Source organism: Idiotropiscis lumnitzeri, chromosome 3, assembly GCF_059441095.1.
Source record: "Idiotropiscis lumnitzeri isolate Australia: NSW breed Sydney's pygmy pipehorse chromosome 3, RoL_Ilum_1.0, whole genome shotgun sequence".
NCBI classification, from domain to species: Eukaryota; Metazoa; Chordata; class Actinopteri; order Syngnathiformes; family Syngnathidae; genus Idiotropiscis; species Idiotropiscis lumnitzeri.
Genome location: NC_142393.1, coordinates 7,405,945 through 7,425,539, shown reverse-complemented (window position 1 = coordinate 7,425,539; position 19,595 = coordinate 7,405,945). Strand labels below are relative to the sequence as shown.

The window sequence follows — 19,595 nt, the reverse complement described above, 5'->3', positions numbered from 1 at the left end:
AAGAAATGCTCATGGAATATAAACCCAGTCGGGCTCTGAGGTCAGCAGACTCGGGTGAATTAGGGGAGCCCAGAGTGCAAAGCAAACATGGTGCATCAGCAGCCATTTTGTCAATTGTATCGACTGAAAATGACATCACAGTTTCTCAGGGCTCAGGTAAAAACCATTCACGGCTCACCTGTTTTCTGATGCTGAACCATGATTGGCCATTAGCTGAGCCCTGTGCACCTGAGATGGACAAAAACGGGTAGACTTAATTCATATTCCACAAACGCATTATTAATCAGAATGCCGCGTTTCAACTCGTGGCGCTGCACAAAACATATGAAGAACATTTTTGGGTTGACTTCATCTTGAAATATTTTTGTGAAGCACATTGAGTTATCTTCTGAATAAAATCTACTGTATAAATACAAGAAGCTGCCTTGCCTTGACGAAAGGCAGATTCTTGGGTACGTTCTGTAAATTGCCCATTTTTACTCTCCACTTTTCTTTTAGCAGCTTGTTTGGGACACAACATTTTAGGCTCAGTCGAGGTTCTTACAGCTGGTAAAGTGTCAACAATATGCCACGTGCTCCCAAATAACGACAGCGTAAATTAAAAGTTGCACTTGCAGCAGTGAACTGTGAGTGACACAGTTACAGACCGTCTGTGAATCGTCGGCTTGGAGACGGTTTACGCGTGCACACAATGAACGGGTTGCGCGACGGTTGCAACTGCGAAAAAAAAAAAATCAAAAATCAAAATAAAGGCAGTTCATGGATGAACATCTGGAAAAGTAGTCCGTAGGCCATTTAGGTGGGTGTTCAAGCAAAAGACGAATGATTGTGACTCAAAATATATGATGCAAATCACCCATTTGATGTTTTACTTCTTAAAAGTTTGGCAGCCTTGGTGTTTGTTTTGTACTAAATCATACCGGCTGTTCTTTCCCAGCTCCTTATTTCTATATTGTACCAGCGTACCGCACTTCATCTGTTAAAAGTTCTCAAGATCTCTGACATGTGGAACTTTAGCATGGTAAAGTGGTCTACTTTAACCCCTCATTTGCGCTCGACTTGTTCTTTAATAGAGCAAGGTGTACGTTACTTGCGTCTATGTATTTCTCGTCTCGGGAGACGACTGCCAATGTTTCCTACGGGCCTCTCCATGGACAGCCATTCTGACTTATAGCGTGGCACCATGATGTCACTGCTGTAGCTTGAGCCTCGGGTTGATTCTAATAGTTAGAGGCTTGAATTGAACCAAGAGTAATGAGCGACCGCTCCTTTAAGTGAACAAATGAATGTGAATTTGCAAGGTTTCTATTTTCTCTTTTTTTTTTTTTTTTGGGAGGTGGGGGAGTTCGCATATCACGCCAAGAAACAGTGGGAGCTCTGTTGGTACCCCCCCCCCCCGCCCCTTCGTCTACGTGACCATGACCAATGCATAATGATGCATTTATTTATTTATTTATTTTCTCTCCCCCCCGCCCCTCTCCGCTACCTCTCTTTCGCCGGGGGATGGAGGCACAGGGGCAAAGACGGTTGCGGTGCGGTCTTGGCATGCATGTGTTATTCATGTTCAAACATTGTGGTCGTCCCGATCCATATTCATGCTTTTAAAAAGCCGAGCTTTGTGCGTGGAAGTATAGTATCCACTATCAGGTTCCCTCCCTATGGCAACCGCAGACGGGCAGCTCCGGTTACTTCTGCCTTGGCTGCACACACTGGACATAGGCGTAGGTGTCTGTACTGTATCTGTCCGTCCGTCCGTCTGACACAGTACACGTATATGTGTGTAAGTGCGCGGCGCTAGAACGATGCCCTGACCACAACAATCTCTGTTGTGTCTGGTTTTGTCAGACAGATGTCCCTTGACTATCTCACTCGCTCACCCTCTTCCAGACTCTTTCGGCACTAGCTCAGGTCTGGTGTCATCGCTTCCGCCGACTCGGTGTCAACGCTTGCTCCGGTCTGGTGTTGTCCCCCGCCCAGGCCTGGTGTAGATAGATTAACAGACAAAACGAAATGTTCTTGGCTTCTACATTTCATTTCTTTCTTCACTCCGCTCTGTGCTTTAGTTGAAGAGAAAATGCTGTTGCTTTTGACCAATTCTCACGACTTACAAGCAGTAGTTGAAAAACGCTCAGTTTTCCTGTCCCTAAATGGGTGCACAAAGTCTCATAGCTCATAAGCGAACCGTGCAGGGGTGGGCAAACTTTTCGATTGGCGGGCCACAAAGGGTTCTAAAATTTGACAGAGGGGCCGGACCAGGAGCAGATGGATGGAGTGTTTTGGTAACCTAATCGGAGGAAAAACATTCATTTAATTTTAAATGAAAGTGAATAAAAGCATCATAACAATATATATGTATTTGAAAAACCACAGTATTTAGAAAATAAAACATTCTCAAGGTTTATTCATTTAATTTTTTTCAACTTCGACAGGCCAAATTAAAACATTTAATGGATGGCATGTGGCCCCCGGGCCATAGTTTGCCCACGCCTGAGCTAACGGTTTACTAATTTGCTAGTTTGACTGTACCCTTACTTGTATTTCCTGGAAAAAAAATCTCTTTGACCTTTTTCTCCCCCTCCTACTGCATGTTTTACACACTGCGTTGAAACAACAGTGACACTGTTGAATGAGATGCATATGGATAGCAAGAGAGGGTTCTGTATTTTAATTGGAAGGAAAATATTTGTCCAGCATTGGCGCAGGGTTTATGATGTGTTGAATGTAGACAATCGCAACTTCTCATTGCTGTAATTTGAAGCGCTCTTAGAGTAAAAAAATTCTCATTTCCACTCAATTTCATTTAATCAAAGTTCTTGGACTGCTCCTTGTATTTGCAACGTGGATATGACATATTTTATGAAAACAAAAATGCATTTGAGATGAAGCATGATTGCAAAGTGATAAATGAGCCGACAAATGCTTTTATTGTAAGTGGATAATATGTTGTGAAAAAGCAGTCAGGCTCCAAAGGACGCCAGCTTCCTGATGCAAGCTTGCCCATATTTGGAAGTGCTCACGTCGTAGCCTCGTAGTAAGTAACTCGGAGATTTTTCCCACAACTCTGAAATCACGCCGCCAACTTCTGTCCCCTGCGGCTCCTGACGTCATTACGGCGCCGCTCTTGAATTGTACGTTTTTCAATTCAAGGGCACGGTGTGGCCTTCCGTCCTCAAGCCCTCGTAGCAATGAATGGGTTCGTCGACTGCGATCCGCACGTTGCTAAGTGCAGTGTGAAAAGGTGCTTATGATATTTTCATTGACAACAGATGCAACAATAGTTTTGAAACACATTTTTTAAATTGGTTTGAAAACATAAGTTTAAAATAAAAATGATTAAAAGTCAATTTTGGGACACATGCCTGAATATGTCACATTCATTCATGATTGGTGGAACCCAAGGCTGTTGTTGCATGTTTGCCACTCAGTTAAGGAGCTTGTCGAGTGAAATGCACGTTTACTGCAATCAAGAGATAATTTTGAAAAGACTGGAGAATACGCTTGCTTTTTTTGGGGGGTTGATATCAATGAACATTTTGCAAAACACAGTCTGCGGACTTATCCACCGAGCCAGCTACATTGTAGGCCACCTTGGAGGTATTCCAGCTAAGTGATTGAGTGTGTGTATCAGCAGTACTTCTCGGATCATCTGAGATAACGCTCAACTATGCACATAACATTCCTGCTGCCGTGAAGTCCACCAACGTCTTTCATCCTAATGGATTCCATCTGACCAATCAGAGCACGGCCACATGGCTGCAGATAAGCCCGCTGGAGCTGGAGAAGTTCCGGCAAAAAAAAAAAAAAAAAAAAGCTTGTGATAGTCCCCCACCCTTCAACTCTTGTTGCTGCTCCTATCAACAATCAGACCGAGTTAATGTTGAGAGCCTGAGGCTGACTGATTGGAGCCATGCAGGCTACACATGAGTCAGGGCAAACCTCATATCGGGCTGCATGTCAAGCTAAGTCCATCTTCTGCCTGACTACAACACCTGCGATTGAGTTCAACAAAATTTTATATATTTGTAGATTTCCGCACTTAATGAAAATGGCATTTGAGCTATCTTGTAAAACACTAAATCAGGGGTGGGCAAACTTTTTGATTGGCGGGCCACAATGGATTCCAAAATTTGACAGAGGGGCCAGACCAGGAGCAGATGGATGGAGTATTTTGGTAACCTCACCTCATCGGAGAAAAAAAAAATACATTTAATTTTAAATGAAAGTGAACAAAAGCATTACAACAATATATATGTCTTTAAAAAATGTAAAAAATATTTAGAAAATAAAAGATTAATAAGGGGTATTCATTTAATTTTTTTTAAGTTCGGCGGGCCGGATTAAAACGTTTAACGGGCCGCATGTGGCCATAGTTTGCCCACGGCTGCACTAAATTGGGACGCTATATCTGCAATGGTCCTCATTATATCACTTTTTCTTTCTGGCTTTCCATTATCTCCAAAAAAAAAAATAATACTAATGGCACTGGGAGCAGGAGAATCAAGCAACGGGGTACTTACACAGCAATTACCATCGCATTCTGCCGCTGAAGGGGGGGCTCGAGATATGGTCTTGAGTCTAAAGAGCAGAGACATGACTCAACTTAGCCAAAACACACAGACACACACGGTCAGGTAGAGCTTGGCTCACACAAGTACAATCTGCCTTTATTCAAAAGCTGACGCTTTTACCTCCCTGCTCGTTGTGCTGAGCAGAAGAAACTCCCACTATGCCGAGCGATTACTCTGCATGTGTGCTCCACATATGTCTTACGTTCTAATTGGTATGTATGGATGCAACACGGTGTCTGGCGAGGGGGAGGCGGAGGAGGTTATTTGTTATGTTGTAGTGCCGTGCGCAGTGCTTGACCTGACGGCAAACATTCATGATGACAATCGTAACTTGACTAGTGGTTCTTTTGTGCCTGAATTGCAGATTCTGTGTCTTGTCTCAAAATCACTGAGCCAGAACTGTTCCCCCGCTACCCACACACAAGTCAGGTGTGTGTACCACTACACCAGCAATGACAGTACTTAATCAATGCCTAATATTTATATTTTTTCTGTTAGAGTATCAGTGGCTGGTATCGTCATACTCCACGAGGACCCGATACTTTATAATAAGGCCGGTATCTACCTGATACCGATACCTGGCGTCAATACTCGCCCATCTCTGATGTGCAATGTAGTACACGGGGAATAAACAATCTAGGAATGCAAGTTAATGCTCCAAAAAAAAAAATGCAAATCTTACATATTGGTGCAAAGTTTCTGACACACAGATGGGTGATGTAGTTTTGCAGGATTTTAATCTTTTCACTTCAACTACATTATAACTTCAAAGTCTTAAAAGTGAAAATATTAAAAAAACAATTGTAATAAAATTGGTCAACCAGGTTAGAACTAAAGCCTTAGTGCATGTTCGAGAACAATCAAACTTTTGACAAGGAATTCGCCCTTGGGAAGAGTTGTCTGTGTGGGTTCTGTTGACACTCGGTAATTGGGTGAACGGTTATCTCTCTATGTGACCCGTTATTAACTGGTGACCAGTCCAAAGTGTAGTTTACCTTTTTTGCAAAGTCAACTGGCCCCAGCTCCATGTGGCCCTTAACAGAATAAGCGCTAAAAAAAATTAATGGATGGATAGAAGCATGCAGCTCTTTACTTTCAGTGGGCTGAAAAGTTTAAATTTGAATCTATCCTTACTTCATTTTTCCTGGAGGGAATTTAGTGTGTTGGCAAGTTTTCCTCCTCCCACATTCCCAAAATGCAAGCATCTCTAAATTCTCCATAGGTGTGAATGTGAATCCAAAAAAGAAACTCGATGGATGGATTGTATTTGCGGAAGTATGCTTTGACCACCCCAGCCCCGACCCACTTCCTGTGCGTGACATCAACACTCTCTTTTCTTGTGAATGGATGACACAGTATGAGTACTCCCTGAGCCACAACATGACGATAATCCTGGGTTGCTATTTCCTGTGTGTCACTATGACCTTTTACATTATCATTCATTGATTCCGAAAGTGATTAGGTTTGTATCGCAATTTTTATCATGTGAGCAGGATTTATGCAAGAGCAACAGAGCATTTGTCAACTGAGATGGTTAATTGGTTATTATTTGTCATTACCTGTACTAATTTCTTCTGACTGTTGGTTGAGTTGTTGGTTGATCAAAACCGACCACAAGGGGGCGTCAGTTTACATAACATCACAGTTTCCATCCGCTGGAGAGTGCTACATCCCAGCCACAGATGGCTGTGAGATGTGATGGAGAGACGGGGGTTAAACGAAGGCCACACTGAAAAGGTGATAGTCTCCCCTGAGCGTCATGACTGAATTGTGAGTTCCTTTGAAAAGTCACATCTGAAAGCTTTTAGGGGGCAGGACGTTTGTGATTACTGATTAATGTGAGAATCTAGAAGTTGCACTGGTTTGAGATGCAGGTGTACACTTGGAAGCATTTTGTTTAGAACATGCGTTAGAATGCTTATACTGACATGCGCACATCAAAAAGTCATTTTGTGTGTGTGTGTGTGTGTTTGCTCGCTTTGCTTTAAGCGCAGTGTGTACACTATCCAGGACTACTTTTCACTTTGTAGTCTCGGAAGTCAGTGTGACTGACTGTGACCTAGATTTCTCCCGGGAAGTACACAGTCTGTGACTACATTATGTTCCGTTGTTTGTAAATGAAGCAGTGTACGTCTACATGCCAACGTCTTCATCTCGATTAGGTTTTACAACAACGCCCATCATGCGTTTATAGACAATTACAAGCCTTGGTTGATTTATTTATTTATTTTAACTGCGAAAAACCAATACTTGTTTGGCATTTTATTGGCCCAAAAGACTTTTGAGAACTACTGCACAAACAATTGTATTGCTATGGTGGTCACACTCCATCCGGGCCTCCTCAGTGTTCTGCTGAAATGATTCTTCCGGAGGCCACTGAGTTCTTGTTCTTTCTCTGGATGGAAGACAGATGGGTCAACTGAGTTTGTGGTTCTCCTCTGGAACATGTTTCTTTTAGGTCACAGTGTTTTTGCCAGAAATGCATTTTCAACAGCTTTTCACTCATCACATGAAACTGAGCTCTAATAATATTATTAACAAACTATAACCACAATGCAATAGCAAGCCAGTGATGAGATAATCATTTTGTTAACCTTGATGTTGTATTAACAGTTTCTGTTATTTGGGAAGGAAGTAATCAATTTTTTCAAAGTCTGCTTGGGAGTTATGTGTATTTGCCTTACTTTTTTTGTGATGACATAATTTTCTTCTTAAACTGGCTGCTTTTTCTGAGTCTGCCAATCTAATGCCAGAGACTTATGTCATGTCATACAATGACGGTGTAATTAACTATCAGCTTGTTTGTGTCCTAAATTGGGGATTGAATATGATTTTGGAAGGCGCTGTGTTAGTGTTGGTGGCAACTATGTCATGTCGATGAAAACTGTGAGAAAGCAAGCCAAAGACGGAAGTCAAGGTAGCCGTTGCGCCACCACGAGGGGCAACTTCAAAGTAAAAGTCTACTCAAGCTATTGCATTGGCATCAATGACTCAATGTATTATTTGCAAAGCTTTATTTTGAAGTTAGTCATTGCGGAGGCGGCGTGTTCGTTGAGTATGTTTGCAGCTTCCTTGACTCGTCGGTCTGAAATGACGGCACTGGGACAAGCGACAGAAAAAAATTCTCATTTGAAGACTCGTTTCACATCAAGTTGCGACAATGCACCCATACATGCGACTTACGTGATCCATCTGGGATTTCAACTTCTTCTGCTGCTATCGTAGTGATTGCGGACAAATCATTTTGCCTTAATGTGATCGCGTACTTTTTTTTTTTCGCCAGCCATTCTGCAGATCGTGCCCGGCTCGAACGGATCACGGGTCAAAAATGAGCCTTTGCATCACTAGTCACGAGGCAATCATAGATGGGTCTAACGGAGAGAAGCCTGTCACTTTTTAAAATGAAATATTTTTAGCCTCAAATAATAAATAAACCAACCAGATGTACTGCAAGTTTTTTTTTTCTTTCATCTGTGCGGCCAGCTGCAGTCCGGTGGTTGGGGACCTCTGTTTTAAGCTACGTAGGCCTCTTGGCTGAAATTCCAACCTGCTGGTGGGATGTGAATTCCACAGACTGGTAATGAGCGCTCCAACTTTCAAGGGTATAGTCTCGTCTGCTTCCATCTCCTTGTAGATAAAGTTATCGCCATAAACATTTTGGAGTTGTTTGTGTCTGGGAGTGAGGCTGACATGGAGCTGTCTGAAAATAACACTATGACACGTACAGCAAGTCGAAGTGCAACGGCTGGTCTGAGTCATGACATCAGAGCTTCTCAAATAGTGGGGCGGGCCCCCCCTGGGGGGGCGCGTGTGACCCTGGGGAACATGCTTTTTTTCCGCCATACTACAATAAAGTGTAATTGCACATCCACTCCAGTAGTTGGCAGTGGCGCTCTCATTGTTTGTTTTGCAACGAAAATGCTATTGTTTATCGCTACGGCGGAGAGTGGGCGGGGGCGTGAATTTTCTTCTTGCTAAGGGTGGTGTGACATAGAAGAGAAACGCAGCTTTCGGAGCTTTGTTGTAGCATGAGGTTTACTATATGGTGGGACGCCAGATGCCACGCATGCCGATTTGATTTTAAAAGCCTATACATGTGTGGCGTTTGCTATAATGCACTGAAAGGTTGACTGCTATTCTCATCAGCAGCACCCAAGTTCCTAAAGGAACACTCTACTTTCCAGTGAGGCAAAAAGCCAACTGCGTCTGAGCCATACCCCTAAAAAAAAACTTCTATCCTGAACAATTCCGAGCTTTGACATGTTGGACAAAATGTCACATTCTCTTTCTGATAGATGTGACTCCAATGACAAATTCCTTCAGCCTGAGACCAAAGATACGTTTTACAAGACAGTTAGTTCCACCGTAGGCTGAATGTCGAGGTCAATATTTCACCGACTGCTGGTTATTTTATGTTAAGAGGCCAAAGCAAACAGCCTCATGAAGAGTGTAATGATTTATCTAAAAGCTTGAGCGATCTGCTCAATTTGAGCTGAAATAAGGCTCTGTGGCGTCCATAGGGGCCGGGAGCAACGCTACGCTTGAATGTGTATGAGTGTGTTTTGGGTAAAAGAGTATTTTTCAAGAAGATTGCGTTTAAATGCTTCCACGGTAATCAGAAACCTTTCTGGAATACTATTTTCTATCATGTGACCTCTTCAACACACAATGATATATTTTTTTTTTCCCAGTCATGCATGATTTGGATAATATGTGAGAATGTAGAATGTTAAGACACTTTGTAATCCCCGAAAGTGTAAGCTGCTGGATTTCTGTCGCGGTGGTGTGAAATGTTCTCATCGTTTCCTGAAGGGTTTACTGTCCCTATCGCCTACGTACGGACCACTCAACGTACTTAGTTTGAAGTGTAATGACGGCTATTAACAATCAAGATTTGCTGAAGGGAACAGGCCTATTTTTTCCCCCCCATCGCCTCCCGCGACTTTCTCTCTTTTGCCAAACCCAAGATGGCTCCATTAAAGCTTGCCGCTTGCTCTCTCGGGAATGAAGCACTCCAAAGCCTGCAGTCTAATTGGATTCATTTGTACAATAGTTGTGGAGATTTCAACATTATCTGTCTATGTACCCATGACTGGAATGTGGCTTCCCATTTGATTTTTTTTTTTTCTGGCCTCAAGTGCTTTGTTTTTATTAGATTCTCATCTTACTTACAGTATATATAATTATTTTTGTTAAACTCGAGCTTTATTTTGAAAAAGAAAAAAAAAACTGTTTTAGGTCAAATATGGTATTAATGAGTGGCGGAATGGTGCTTTGTGTGTCAAGGAGAAAGAGACAGAGATGGAAAGAACATTTTATGTTCAACTTGGATTGACTTTTTGTTGTCCCACTGAAGCACTTGGGATACATTGGATTTGGCTTTATTCAGTCCAAGAGTTTTTTTTTTTTTTTCCCCCAGCAATTTCGGTTCCCAACTTGTATTTATAAACCTTCATTTTTTTTACTCATAGTCATATCTGGGTCCATTTGAATATAGTAGTCAATATTCTTCATATTATGCTACGTTGTTCTCTCCAAGGGCTATTAAACTCATCTTCACGGTTACAAATTTATTTTTTCGCATACATATTATGGTTTTTATTGCTTTTATTTTACATGCTGTAACTAACTAAGCACACAAAAAAATAAAATAAATCACAATACGTGACCACCTAAAAAACAGGCGAATCATTCACTGGCTTGATCCGTCGCATACGGAGGCCAAGATTTTCCAGGAAGGAACTAAAAAGTTGCTTCATGTTCTACGTTGTAAAAACATAGCGTGTGCATTTTAGTTTTACTTTACCGTGGACTAACAATCAAAGGTCTCAAAGCTGAGTGTTTGCATAAATTGATAAAAGCAAATCGGTTACAATCACCATAACATGAACTTAAATGATTCCACGCTCTCATCCTCCTCATAAATAATCTTGTTTAATGAATATTTCCCGTAAATGACAAGTTCCAATCTACTCTGGAATATAAAGCCTTTTTGGGAATTTTAAGGTCCTAATTTTGCGTTCTCTTACCTTCTTTTTCCAGATTGATAACCTGTTGGAGCAATTAAAGGACAAGGACAAGCAGCTGACTGGGTTAAGGGATCGGGTCCAAGGCCTTCAAACCGATTCCTGCAACACTGACACAGCCCTTGCCACGCTAGAAGAGGCCCTGTCTGAGAAGGTACCAGGAAACGGTGTGCACATTTTAACAAAGAAATGCACAAAGCTGACAACTGAGGCCAAAAAAAAATGCGGGTAAAGTGTCCCCTTTATCTTATCTGAGTAACGGAAAAAGAATAAGGCGAAAACAAGCACGTCACAAAATGAAACTATTGGGCCACCAGTCTGGTTTTAACGGTTTGGAAAAATGTACTCATCATGGTATGCAGATTTCTAAGGAAACTGTTGAGGCTTCATTAGCTGGCTTCTTTTGCCGTGACTCACTGTCATCGTTTGTGGACACATGCCTCCTAATTCATAGATGTTGGACCACGCGAGAAGATGTGAGAAAACTGACAGTGGAGGTATGGAAGGAGTTTTTAATCATCCATCTTGATCATCTTTTCTCTGGTGAATTAATTTTTTGTTGTTGGTAGGACTATCACACCGATTCCAAAGCAGTATTTTTCAAGAAGTAAAAACAAAAAAAAAAACAGCCATCTTGTCTTATTTACCAAACACCACGCCAAACCAAAAAAGAGAAAAGTGCTGACTAAGCAGCGTGATGCGCAGGAATTATATCTGCATGCAAATTTACCTTCATGGCTGACCAGGTCCTTCTCCACCGAATTACAGTTATCCATTTTCATCAAAACAGTACAGAGCCCCAAAAGTGGATTGGGGGGAAAAAAAAGAAACATTTCTTGTCTTAACGAGAACCCTTCTCGCCCAAACGAGAAAGGGATCGGCTCCAAGGCCTTCAAACCAAGTTCTTTCCGGATTGGACGAGAAAGTTCCTCGTTAGGATGAGAAAGTTTCTCGTACTAATGCTTAACATCTTTACCAGCGAGCGCTACCTTATTTACCTGTGTGAGTGTGAGTGCACTTTTCTCGTCTGAACGAGAATGTTTCGGGATGGACGATTAACGTATTATTATTATTTTATTTTTTGATTTTTTTTGTCACTTCATGTTCGTTTTTTTCATGTCATTCCATAAAACAGGGTTACTCAAATATTTTAAATTTATTTTCTCTTGTTATTGTGTGTGTATATATATATGTATATGTATATGTATATATGTATATGTATATATGTATGTATATATATATGTGTATATATATATATATATATAAGAGATTTAGGAGATTTAGGAGATTTGTTCTCACGTTATTTTCAACACTTTATATCAGTTAATAATTCAAAGAAATAATGGGGGGAAAAAAATATGTAATTGACCGTATTTGGTCGCCCAGTGCCGATATACTGCTCCCACGTTGGCCCATCTGTTTACCGCAAACCTGCTTCTGACGCAGCCTCCTTGCTGTAGAATTCAGCTGCGATGAGAAGCGCATTGGCAAGCTTTTCGTACTTTGCGGTCAACAACGGGTGTGTAATGTGTTTACAAGGGTGATCATGTGTGTTGCTAATCCCAAACCGGCTTGCCTTAATACGGTGGCTCTCATTAACATGCTGGACTTTAGTGCCCAGACCAAGCCTGCCTGGAGCTCACTCTGTCCAACTGTGCCATTGTTTGTATTTCACGTTGCACTTGCACGCCAGACTCATTGCGGCACATCTTTTTCTTTTTTTCATCACATCCTGGTCCCCATCCCAAAACACCAAACATCTTTCCGAGCTCATAATATGATGAAAACACCCAATGGCCCATTAGCCATTTCCTTGCGTCTTTTCTCTCTCTTGCTCCTCCAAAAGCTGCTCTGCACGCATGGCTGTGCCAGGTCTAGTTAGATGGTGTGTTTGTCCAATTTACCCAAGGGTTTAAAGCTGCCAATCATGCAGCAATGCCACATCGTAAAGCTCCCAATTCGGAGTTGCGGCGTGTTGCCTAAATAAACACCTGAATAAACACCTTGATAATCGCTTCAGTCCACACACACCTACTGTATACACCTTGTATGCTCTCCCACCCATGCTGTGGACGTGGTTTTCGGGCCAGTGCTCAAAGCCGGGCTGCTGTGATTAGAGGACGGGGAGAATTATGATATAAACATTCCAACTTGGTTTATCGGGAGTCAGCGCGGAGTTGTAAGGAAGTGATCTCCAGTACTGTATTATCCATTTTCAATAAATCTGTCTCGATACTCCGTCTTGCTCTGATCTCTCTACGTCCCGGCTATTATTTACAGTGGTCTTATTTAAGACTTGTATTTATGAGCTTGGCTGCCCTTTGCAAAACATGCTGTTGGGCCCATTCAGTAAGAGGCTACGATTCATTAAAGCCGAATAGTCACCCAGGACGGACAGTCGTTTGCATTTTGGAGGTGGTATGGTTTATAGCTTTTATGGGAATAAGCACGCACGTCGATGATATCTTTTACGGTCTTTACCAGAGTCAATCTCGATTTTCCTCACTTCTCAGGAGCGAGTCATTGAGAACCTTCGGGAACAGAAAGAGCGGGCGGACAGGGTTCAACTGGAGGAGTTGGAGCGACTGAGGAAGGACAACCAGGAATTGAAGGACAAGCTGTCAACCTTCCAACCTCAGAAACTGTCCCCCAGCCAGCCTGCGATCGTGGGCCCAAAACAAGGCCGGAGGCCCGACGGCGAGGTCTGTATGGGGTGAGCACGGGGAAGAGGGGGCGTCACGAGTGGAAACGTGAGCACGTGTATGTTTAACAAATTTATATGCTCAACAGCACCCGAGAGAAGCAATTGAAACAAATGATGTTGTGGGAGATATTATAAAGTGTCAATGTCAGCGCTGTTTAATTTAGGTTGTTGTTGTATTCAGTTTTTAATTTATTTTTTTTATTTTTTTTTTTACGACGATATGAAACCCAAATAATCCAAATCCGATATAACAAATGGGAGAAACGACTAGCTTGTTGGTTCAAGCACTTTGCTCGCTGAAGATTGTGAATGTTCTGTATGTTTGTACAGTATGCAAAAACAGTGGCATCAGTGTTCACACACACCCGCACACACGCCGTACCATAAATTCCAGAACACAAAAATGAAGAACCGTTTCAAATACATGAAACAAATCCAAAGTAAATAAATGTGAAATTCGAGTGTATATCAAACAAATGCCATCACATTGTATTTTTCTTTGAATCCGATTGCAAAGGTAGTTTAAATAATTGACTTCAGTGGCGCTGATCCGACAATATTTGTGAACCAGCCATGACGAAGCACCAAACAAAAATTCTCAGCGTGCATTCATTGGCTTGGCTTCTTCAATATCTACACGCTCAGATATACAGCTTTACATGGAGCTTATTTTTGTGTTGAATATCTGCTAGCAATCTAACCGTAACTTAAGTCGTCTTGTCGCCAAATATGCATTTGATGTTTAATCACCGCAGTTGCTTCAAAGTAATACACACAATTCAAAAACGCTGCAGGAACCAGTAAATCCAAATATTTCTTATTTCTGCCAGCATCCAAAATGCATCTTTAATTCCTCTCTGGTTCCTCCCTGATAGTATCCACAATAATCGTAACAACTCACCATTGATGGCGCGTCCTGCACTTGATATATCTTGTGAGTGGATTAGGCTGCTGATATTAAAAGAATCTGATTTATGGCGAAATAAAAAAAAAAATCCTTCCATCCCATATTGGGTGCCAAGTAAGAGTGTTTTTCCTCCCATTTCCCTCACACACACCAGCACGTACACTGTCACCCGGCCAGAATTTACGAGCGACTTTTCTTTAATAGTCGTAAAAAAAAAAAAAAAAAAAGCATACGCGCACATCTCATTCCTGTGAAATGATATCTTGGTGAGTGTCGGGCCGCAAAAAAGGGACGGCAGCTCGATAACTCTTTGGAGCAGGCAGATTTATGCTCTGACAGAAGTGTTGCCATAATTGGATTATTTAGCGTCGTCCGCAGCTGTTATGTAAACTTGCAAATACTTCAAGAGGACTCACAGTGCTGCTCTTCATGTAAGCGTGTGTGTTCCTCGGTGTGTCGGTGAGCTGAACGGATTTTCACACGTGAACGTCCATAAGCGTGCGGTGTGGATGTACGAATGTCTTCTGATTTGAATGAAGTACAATGTGACAATTTTTGAGTAGTTGTTAACTCTGCAGCATGGAGATGAAAATCATGCTTTCAAAATAAGGGCAAATAAATATTGATGCCATTTATACGTATGTAATTAACATGTGATCAGAAGAATACCATATTGTGCAATTTGCCAAAAATGACAGAAGGTGATAAAATCGCTGTCTTTCACTTCTGTGGTGCTTAAAGGGGAAGTCAACCCAAAACAATTTTTTTAATAATATCTTCCGTGCGCCTTCACTCATCAAAACATAGAATTCTGATTAATATTTCATTTGTGGCATATGAGTTAACCAGCAAAATGCACCCAGTTTTTAACCATATCAGAAGGCGGCCATTTTGTCACTATCTGTCGATTGAAAGTGACATCACAGTTGCTCAGGACTCGGGAAACGACCAATCACAGCTCACCTCATCTGAAGCTGAGCCCTCATTGGTCGTTCTCTGTACCCTGAGCAACTCTGATGTCATTTTCAGGCGACAGAAAGTGACAAAATGGCCGCCCTTGAGATGGCTAAATACAATAAATTGCTTAACTCATATTCCGCTAATGAAACATTAATCAGAATGCCACGTTTCGACGAGTTGGCCTGCATAGAATTTATCCTTGTGAGGGGAAAAAAAAGGGGGTTGACTTCCCCTTTAAGAAAAAAATAATCTAGAAAATACGCTCCAGTAGTTTGGTGAGGCAACCTTTTTGATGTTCGCAGATGTTTGGTTTCTGACTCAGTCGAGCCGTTAACAGAGCTTTTTCATCTCAAGCTTGTTTAAATCACAACATCCGCTTCCCATGACGTTGTATTTGCTCATCCCAGGCGTAGTAAAGGACTCGGAAGTAAACGCTGTTTTCAAAGAGACAGATATTGAAAGAAGCTCTCCGAAGGAAGTGGGCTTCCTTAATGGGGTTGCATCGACTTGGTGGCGAAACTGAAAGGATTATTTTGCTGTTTCAGTTCTACTTTAATTAGTTTCATTCAAATGTGTGTTTTTATACGAGATGAGCTCATAATATCCTTTTATCGTCAATGCATCTGCTATATTGACAATGCCACAAACACAAGTGCTAACTTTGTTGTGTTGTGCCATTGTCCCTTCCCGACTTGAGTTAAAGAAAATTACAAGTAAGACAAACTAGTTGTGACATTTGTTTTTGTTTTGTTTTTCTCTGACTCATCTCACCCTCTAGATGCCACCCCAAAAAGAAGCACTACCAGCTGTGATCTCCACAGTAGGTTTCGTCCTATTTTGTCCCTCTTTTGGTTTTTTTCCATATTTCAAACGGAGCAGTCCTGTCACCAGCGGCAATTAGAAATATATTTTCTTTGTATACTTCTGTATTGGCACGCCCCCTTAAACACTGATAGACATTTTGACGACTTTCGCTAATTTCCAAATGATGTCTGAAGTAGCTCTACACCAGGTGTGGGTAACCTATGGTCCGGGGGCCACATGCGGCCCGTTAAACGTTTTAATCCGTCCCGCCGAACTTGAAAAGAATTAAATGGATAAATCTTGTTAATGTTTTATTGTCTAAATACTGTGGGTTTTTTCAGAGACATATATATTGTTTTAATGCTTTTGTTCACTTTCATTTAAAATTTAATGTATATTTTTTTTCTCCAATGACGTGAGATTACCAAAACACTCCATCCATCTGCTCCTGGTCCGGCCCCGCTGTCAAATTTTAGAACCCATTGTGGCCCGCCAATCAAAAAGTTTGCCCACCCCTGCTCTACACTGTACACCTGATGCATCCATTTGCCTTCCCCTCCAGGCCCAAAATGCAGAGGACACATCGCGCAAGTGTCCCGACATCACAGATCGCCTGAGGCTTCTCGAGCAGGAAGTGGCTCGCTACAGGGAGGAATCGGGAAAGTCGCAAGCGGAGGTCGCCAGGTTGATGGCGGTGCTGAAGGACGCCGAGGTGGACAGATCGGGCAGAGAGAAGAGAATAAATGATCTTGAGAGGTGAGCGTTTAAAAATAGATCCAGTTTGGGTCTGTGGACCCTTCTGGGTGTCCAGCGTTCTGAATTCGTGAATCATTTCAAGTCCTTGATTCCTTCCTAAGTGCTTTATTTATAAAGGAGCAATCCACAAGATGTAAACCTTCCGTTTCGTCCTCCCACCTTTGGAAAAACGCGTCCATCCTCATGTTTTCATTGATGCAATCCCACAAGTTTGTATAATAACTTGTGTACATACTTCACTTTTAATCACGCAACTAAATGTCTGATCAATTATTCTTGTGCTTAAATGTTTACAGCTCTGGGTGAGTAGACTTACACATTCGCTACCATCAGATGTACCAACGCACATTTGACGTTGACTGAGCAGTTTCATACTTTACCAAGTGTAATGTTGAAAACTGCCGTAATGGCTTCAATCTGACCCCACATGAAGCAAAGCCAAATTCCAGTTGTCCCACATGTGAATGCTTTCGTGCACCTTTTTAACATCGTGGACCGGTTCATACATGACCATAACTTTTGCGGACCGGCAACCGGGGGTTGCACAGTCGTTTTGGTCTTTTCACAGTTTCACTGTTCACATGTAGCCAACATGTCAAATAGTATTTTTACTACGATAAGATGTATAAGCACCATAAAGAATCTATAAATAATAAACAGTCTAGTCCTGTTTGGATCTTTCAGCACTGCTTTAAGACAAATGTCTCTGATAAAACTTCAGAGTGTTGACCCAACTGCCGCACTCTAAACTTTCGGAGTTCCTGTTTCCTCCCCTTTCTCTCCACCCGTTGTGCATTTTTTTTTCTTTTGTTTTGTTCCACAGTAAGTAAAACATGTACATATTTTTTTTTCTCAGTGGCAACCAGGCTTGAAATCTGAGGCTTTCGTAGCGCTTTGTTGTTTATTAAAGAAAACATATGGTATAAGGCGGTTTTAAAGAGAGACTCATTATGCTGTCTGAACATCTTCCTACTAAGGCTCCTATTAACCTTTATTATTAGTCTCTTTTATATTGCAATACACACTACTGAACGTTAAGGGCACTATTTACCAGTGGTGGGCGGTCAAGGCCTTCTCTGCTGGCCCATAATCAAGAAATCATGATCATATTATTCACATTGATGTCATATTATATCCTAGTGTTGAATGGTTAGAGGTTTTTATCCAATCAGAATTCATTTAGCTCGCGTTGCCAGGCAAATTTTTATAATACCAGTAAGCATGCACTATTCGTCCGAGGCCTTCAGATCCAGTCGTGCGGTCGTCGATCGCCAATCGGATGACAAGTTGATGATAGCAAGGCCTTCTTGCAGGCCTTACGTTGAAGGTGGTGAACGTGGCTTGTGATTGGATACTCACTCGTGAGGGGGCACACACTACAATATCTCCGTTATGGATGATGTAGTCGGCCACGTATGAGGATGTCATTTGCAACCTCAATCGTGCACTAGACTGGACTAGACTTGCTCCCTCACAAAAATTAAGTTGCGCATATTTTTACGCTGAGCACAACAAAATAAGGCCCCAAATGCCTTCCACTATCGTGCTTGAACTTTTGCAAAATTTTTTTCATAGCAATATTCGCACTTGTTTACACAATAGAATCAGTCGTCGTACATTCCAAATGTCTGGCCTCTCATTAGGACACCTTAACCTTTTGGAACTCGGAATCTTGAGTTGTTTTATTAATTGTTAATGATTGATAATTATCTTGGTCTGTCGCTTTATTTGCCAACCCAAGAAACAGTTCAGACCAATAAACAAAATTTCAATAAAGACAACGGGAGAAGATTGATGGGAAAATATGCTTATAAAAAGATTAAAAAAAAAAAAAAACACAGCTGCTTTCGGAAACCAGGAATAAATCGGAGCTGCTTGTGTTGGAACATGAACGTGTCGGGTGCTCCAGGTGGAAGAAGCACAAGGACATGTGAGAAATGATTTACAAATCTATCAGGTTTCATGCACAGCGCTTTTTTTTTCTTCACTCCCCCTTCATCAACTCTGTCTGTCTTAGACATCTTGCTGCACTAAAACATGATTGTCCCTTCCGATAACGATCACATTTTAGTGCAAGCACATGCAGCGCTGCTACTCTTAACTCACACTTTTATACCTCATCAACCTCGCCCGGATGCTTTGATGGCACTGTATTAGCTATCAAAAGACACCAGCATGTCTGCGGGTTTACACACCTGTGTGAGAGCTGATATGCCCTCATGGCCAGCTAGTTTTCCCGAGGACACGCCTCTGCAAACATACAGAGACATTGCAATTTATCCACGACTGTAGATGTCCATGAGGGTGCGCATATAGATGAAAGGATATGCTGGTATATAATGTGACAGTAGGAGGAAATGCAAGATTCAGAAACAAAAGAAAGGTCCAGGAAATACTCTGCTAGATTTGGTAGGATTCCAGATGTTTTATTGGTTATATGCACAGTGAAAACACTCCGAGCAATGAAATGTATATAACAGTGACGGGCTGTGCATTTCTCACCTAGGCCCACAAGCGCTAGCTTCTCTTGAAAGGTCCGTCTTGAAAATGGCCTTGCAGGTATATGTGCAATCAAAACCACACTTTCCCCCCTCCAGCCCTTGTGGGTTAAAAAAAGCAAGAATATGTTTATATATTTTTTTATATATTTTTCTAACGGTCGACGGGTAAGACTGTCTGGTGTGGATTTGTTGATTACGTATATCGAGTTATCGAATCACAGGACGCGTTCACACTTTCAAAGTGAGGCTGCTAGAAGGCGTTACTGTCACGAACTCGTGATCTAATTGACTACTGCAACTGTCTATAAACTCTAAGAGCCCGTTCACTCACACAGCACAGACACCTGCAGTGTTGATTCTGAAGGCGGA

The 19,595-nt window shown here is 41.8% G+C and overlaps 1 protein-coding gene across 7 annotated transcripts in view; it reads left to right on the top strand.

Moving 5' to 3' along the window:
- Positions 1–19,595, top strand: part of LOC148339699 (ERC protein 2-like) — a 127,303-nt gene that overhangs the window by 29,786 nt on the left and 77,922 nt on the right. For all 7 annotated transcript variants that reach the window (XM_088292181.1, XM_088292183.1, XM_088292182.1 and 4 more), the window contains 4 exons: positions 10,611–10,748; positions 13,108–13,296; positions 15,944–15,985; positions 16,532–16,725. In XM_088292181.1, coding sequence (XP_088148307.1) covers positions 10,611–10,748; positions 13,108–13,296; positions 15,944–15,985; positions 16,532–16,725 — 563 coding nt within the window. The remainder of the gene's footprint in view (positions 1–10,610; positions 10,749–13,107; positions 13,297–15,943; positions 15,986–16,531; positions 16,726–19,595) is intronic.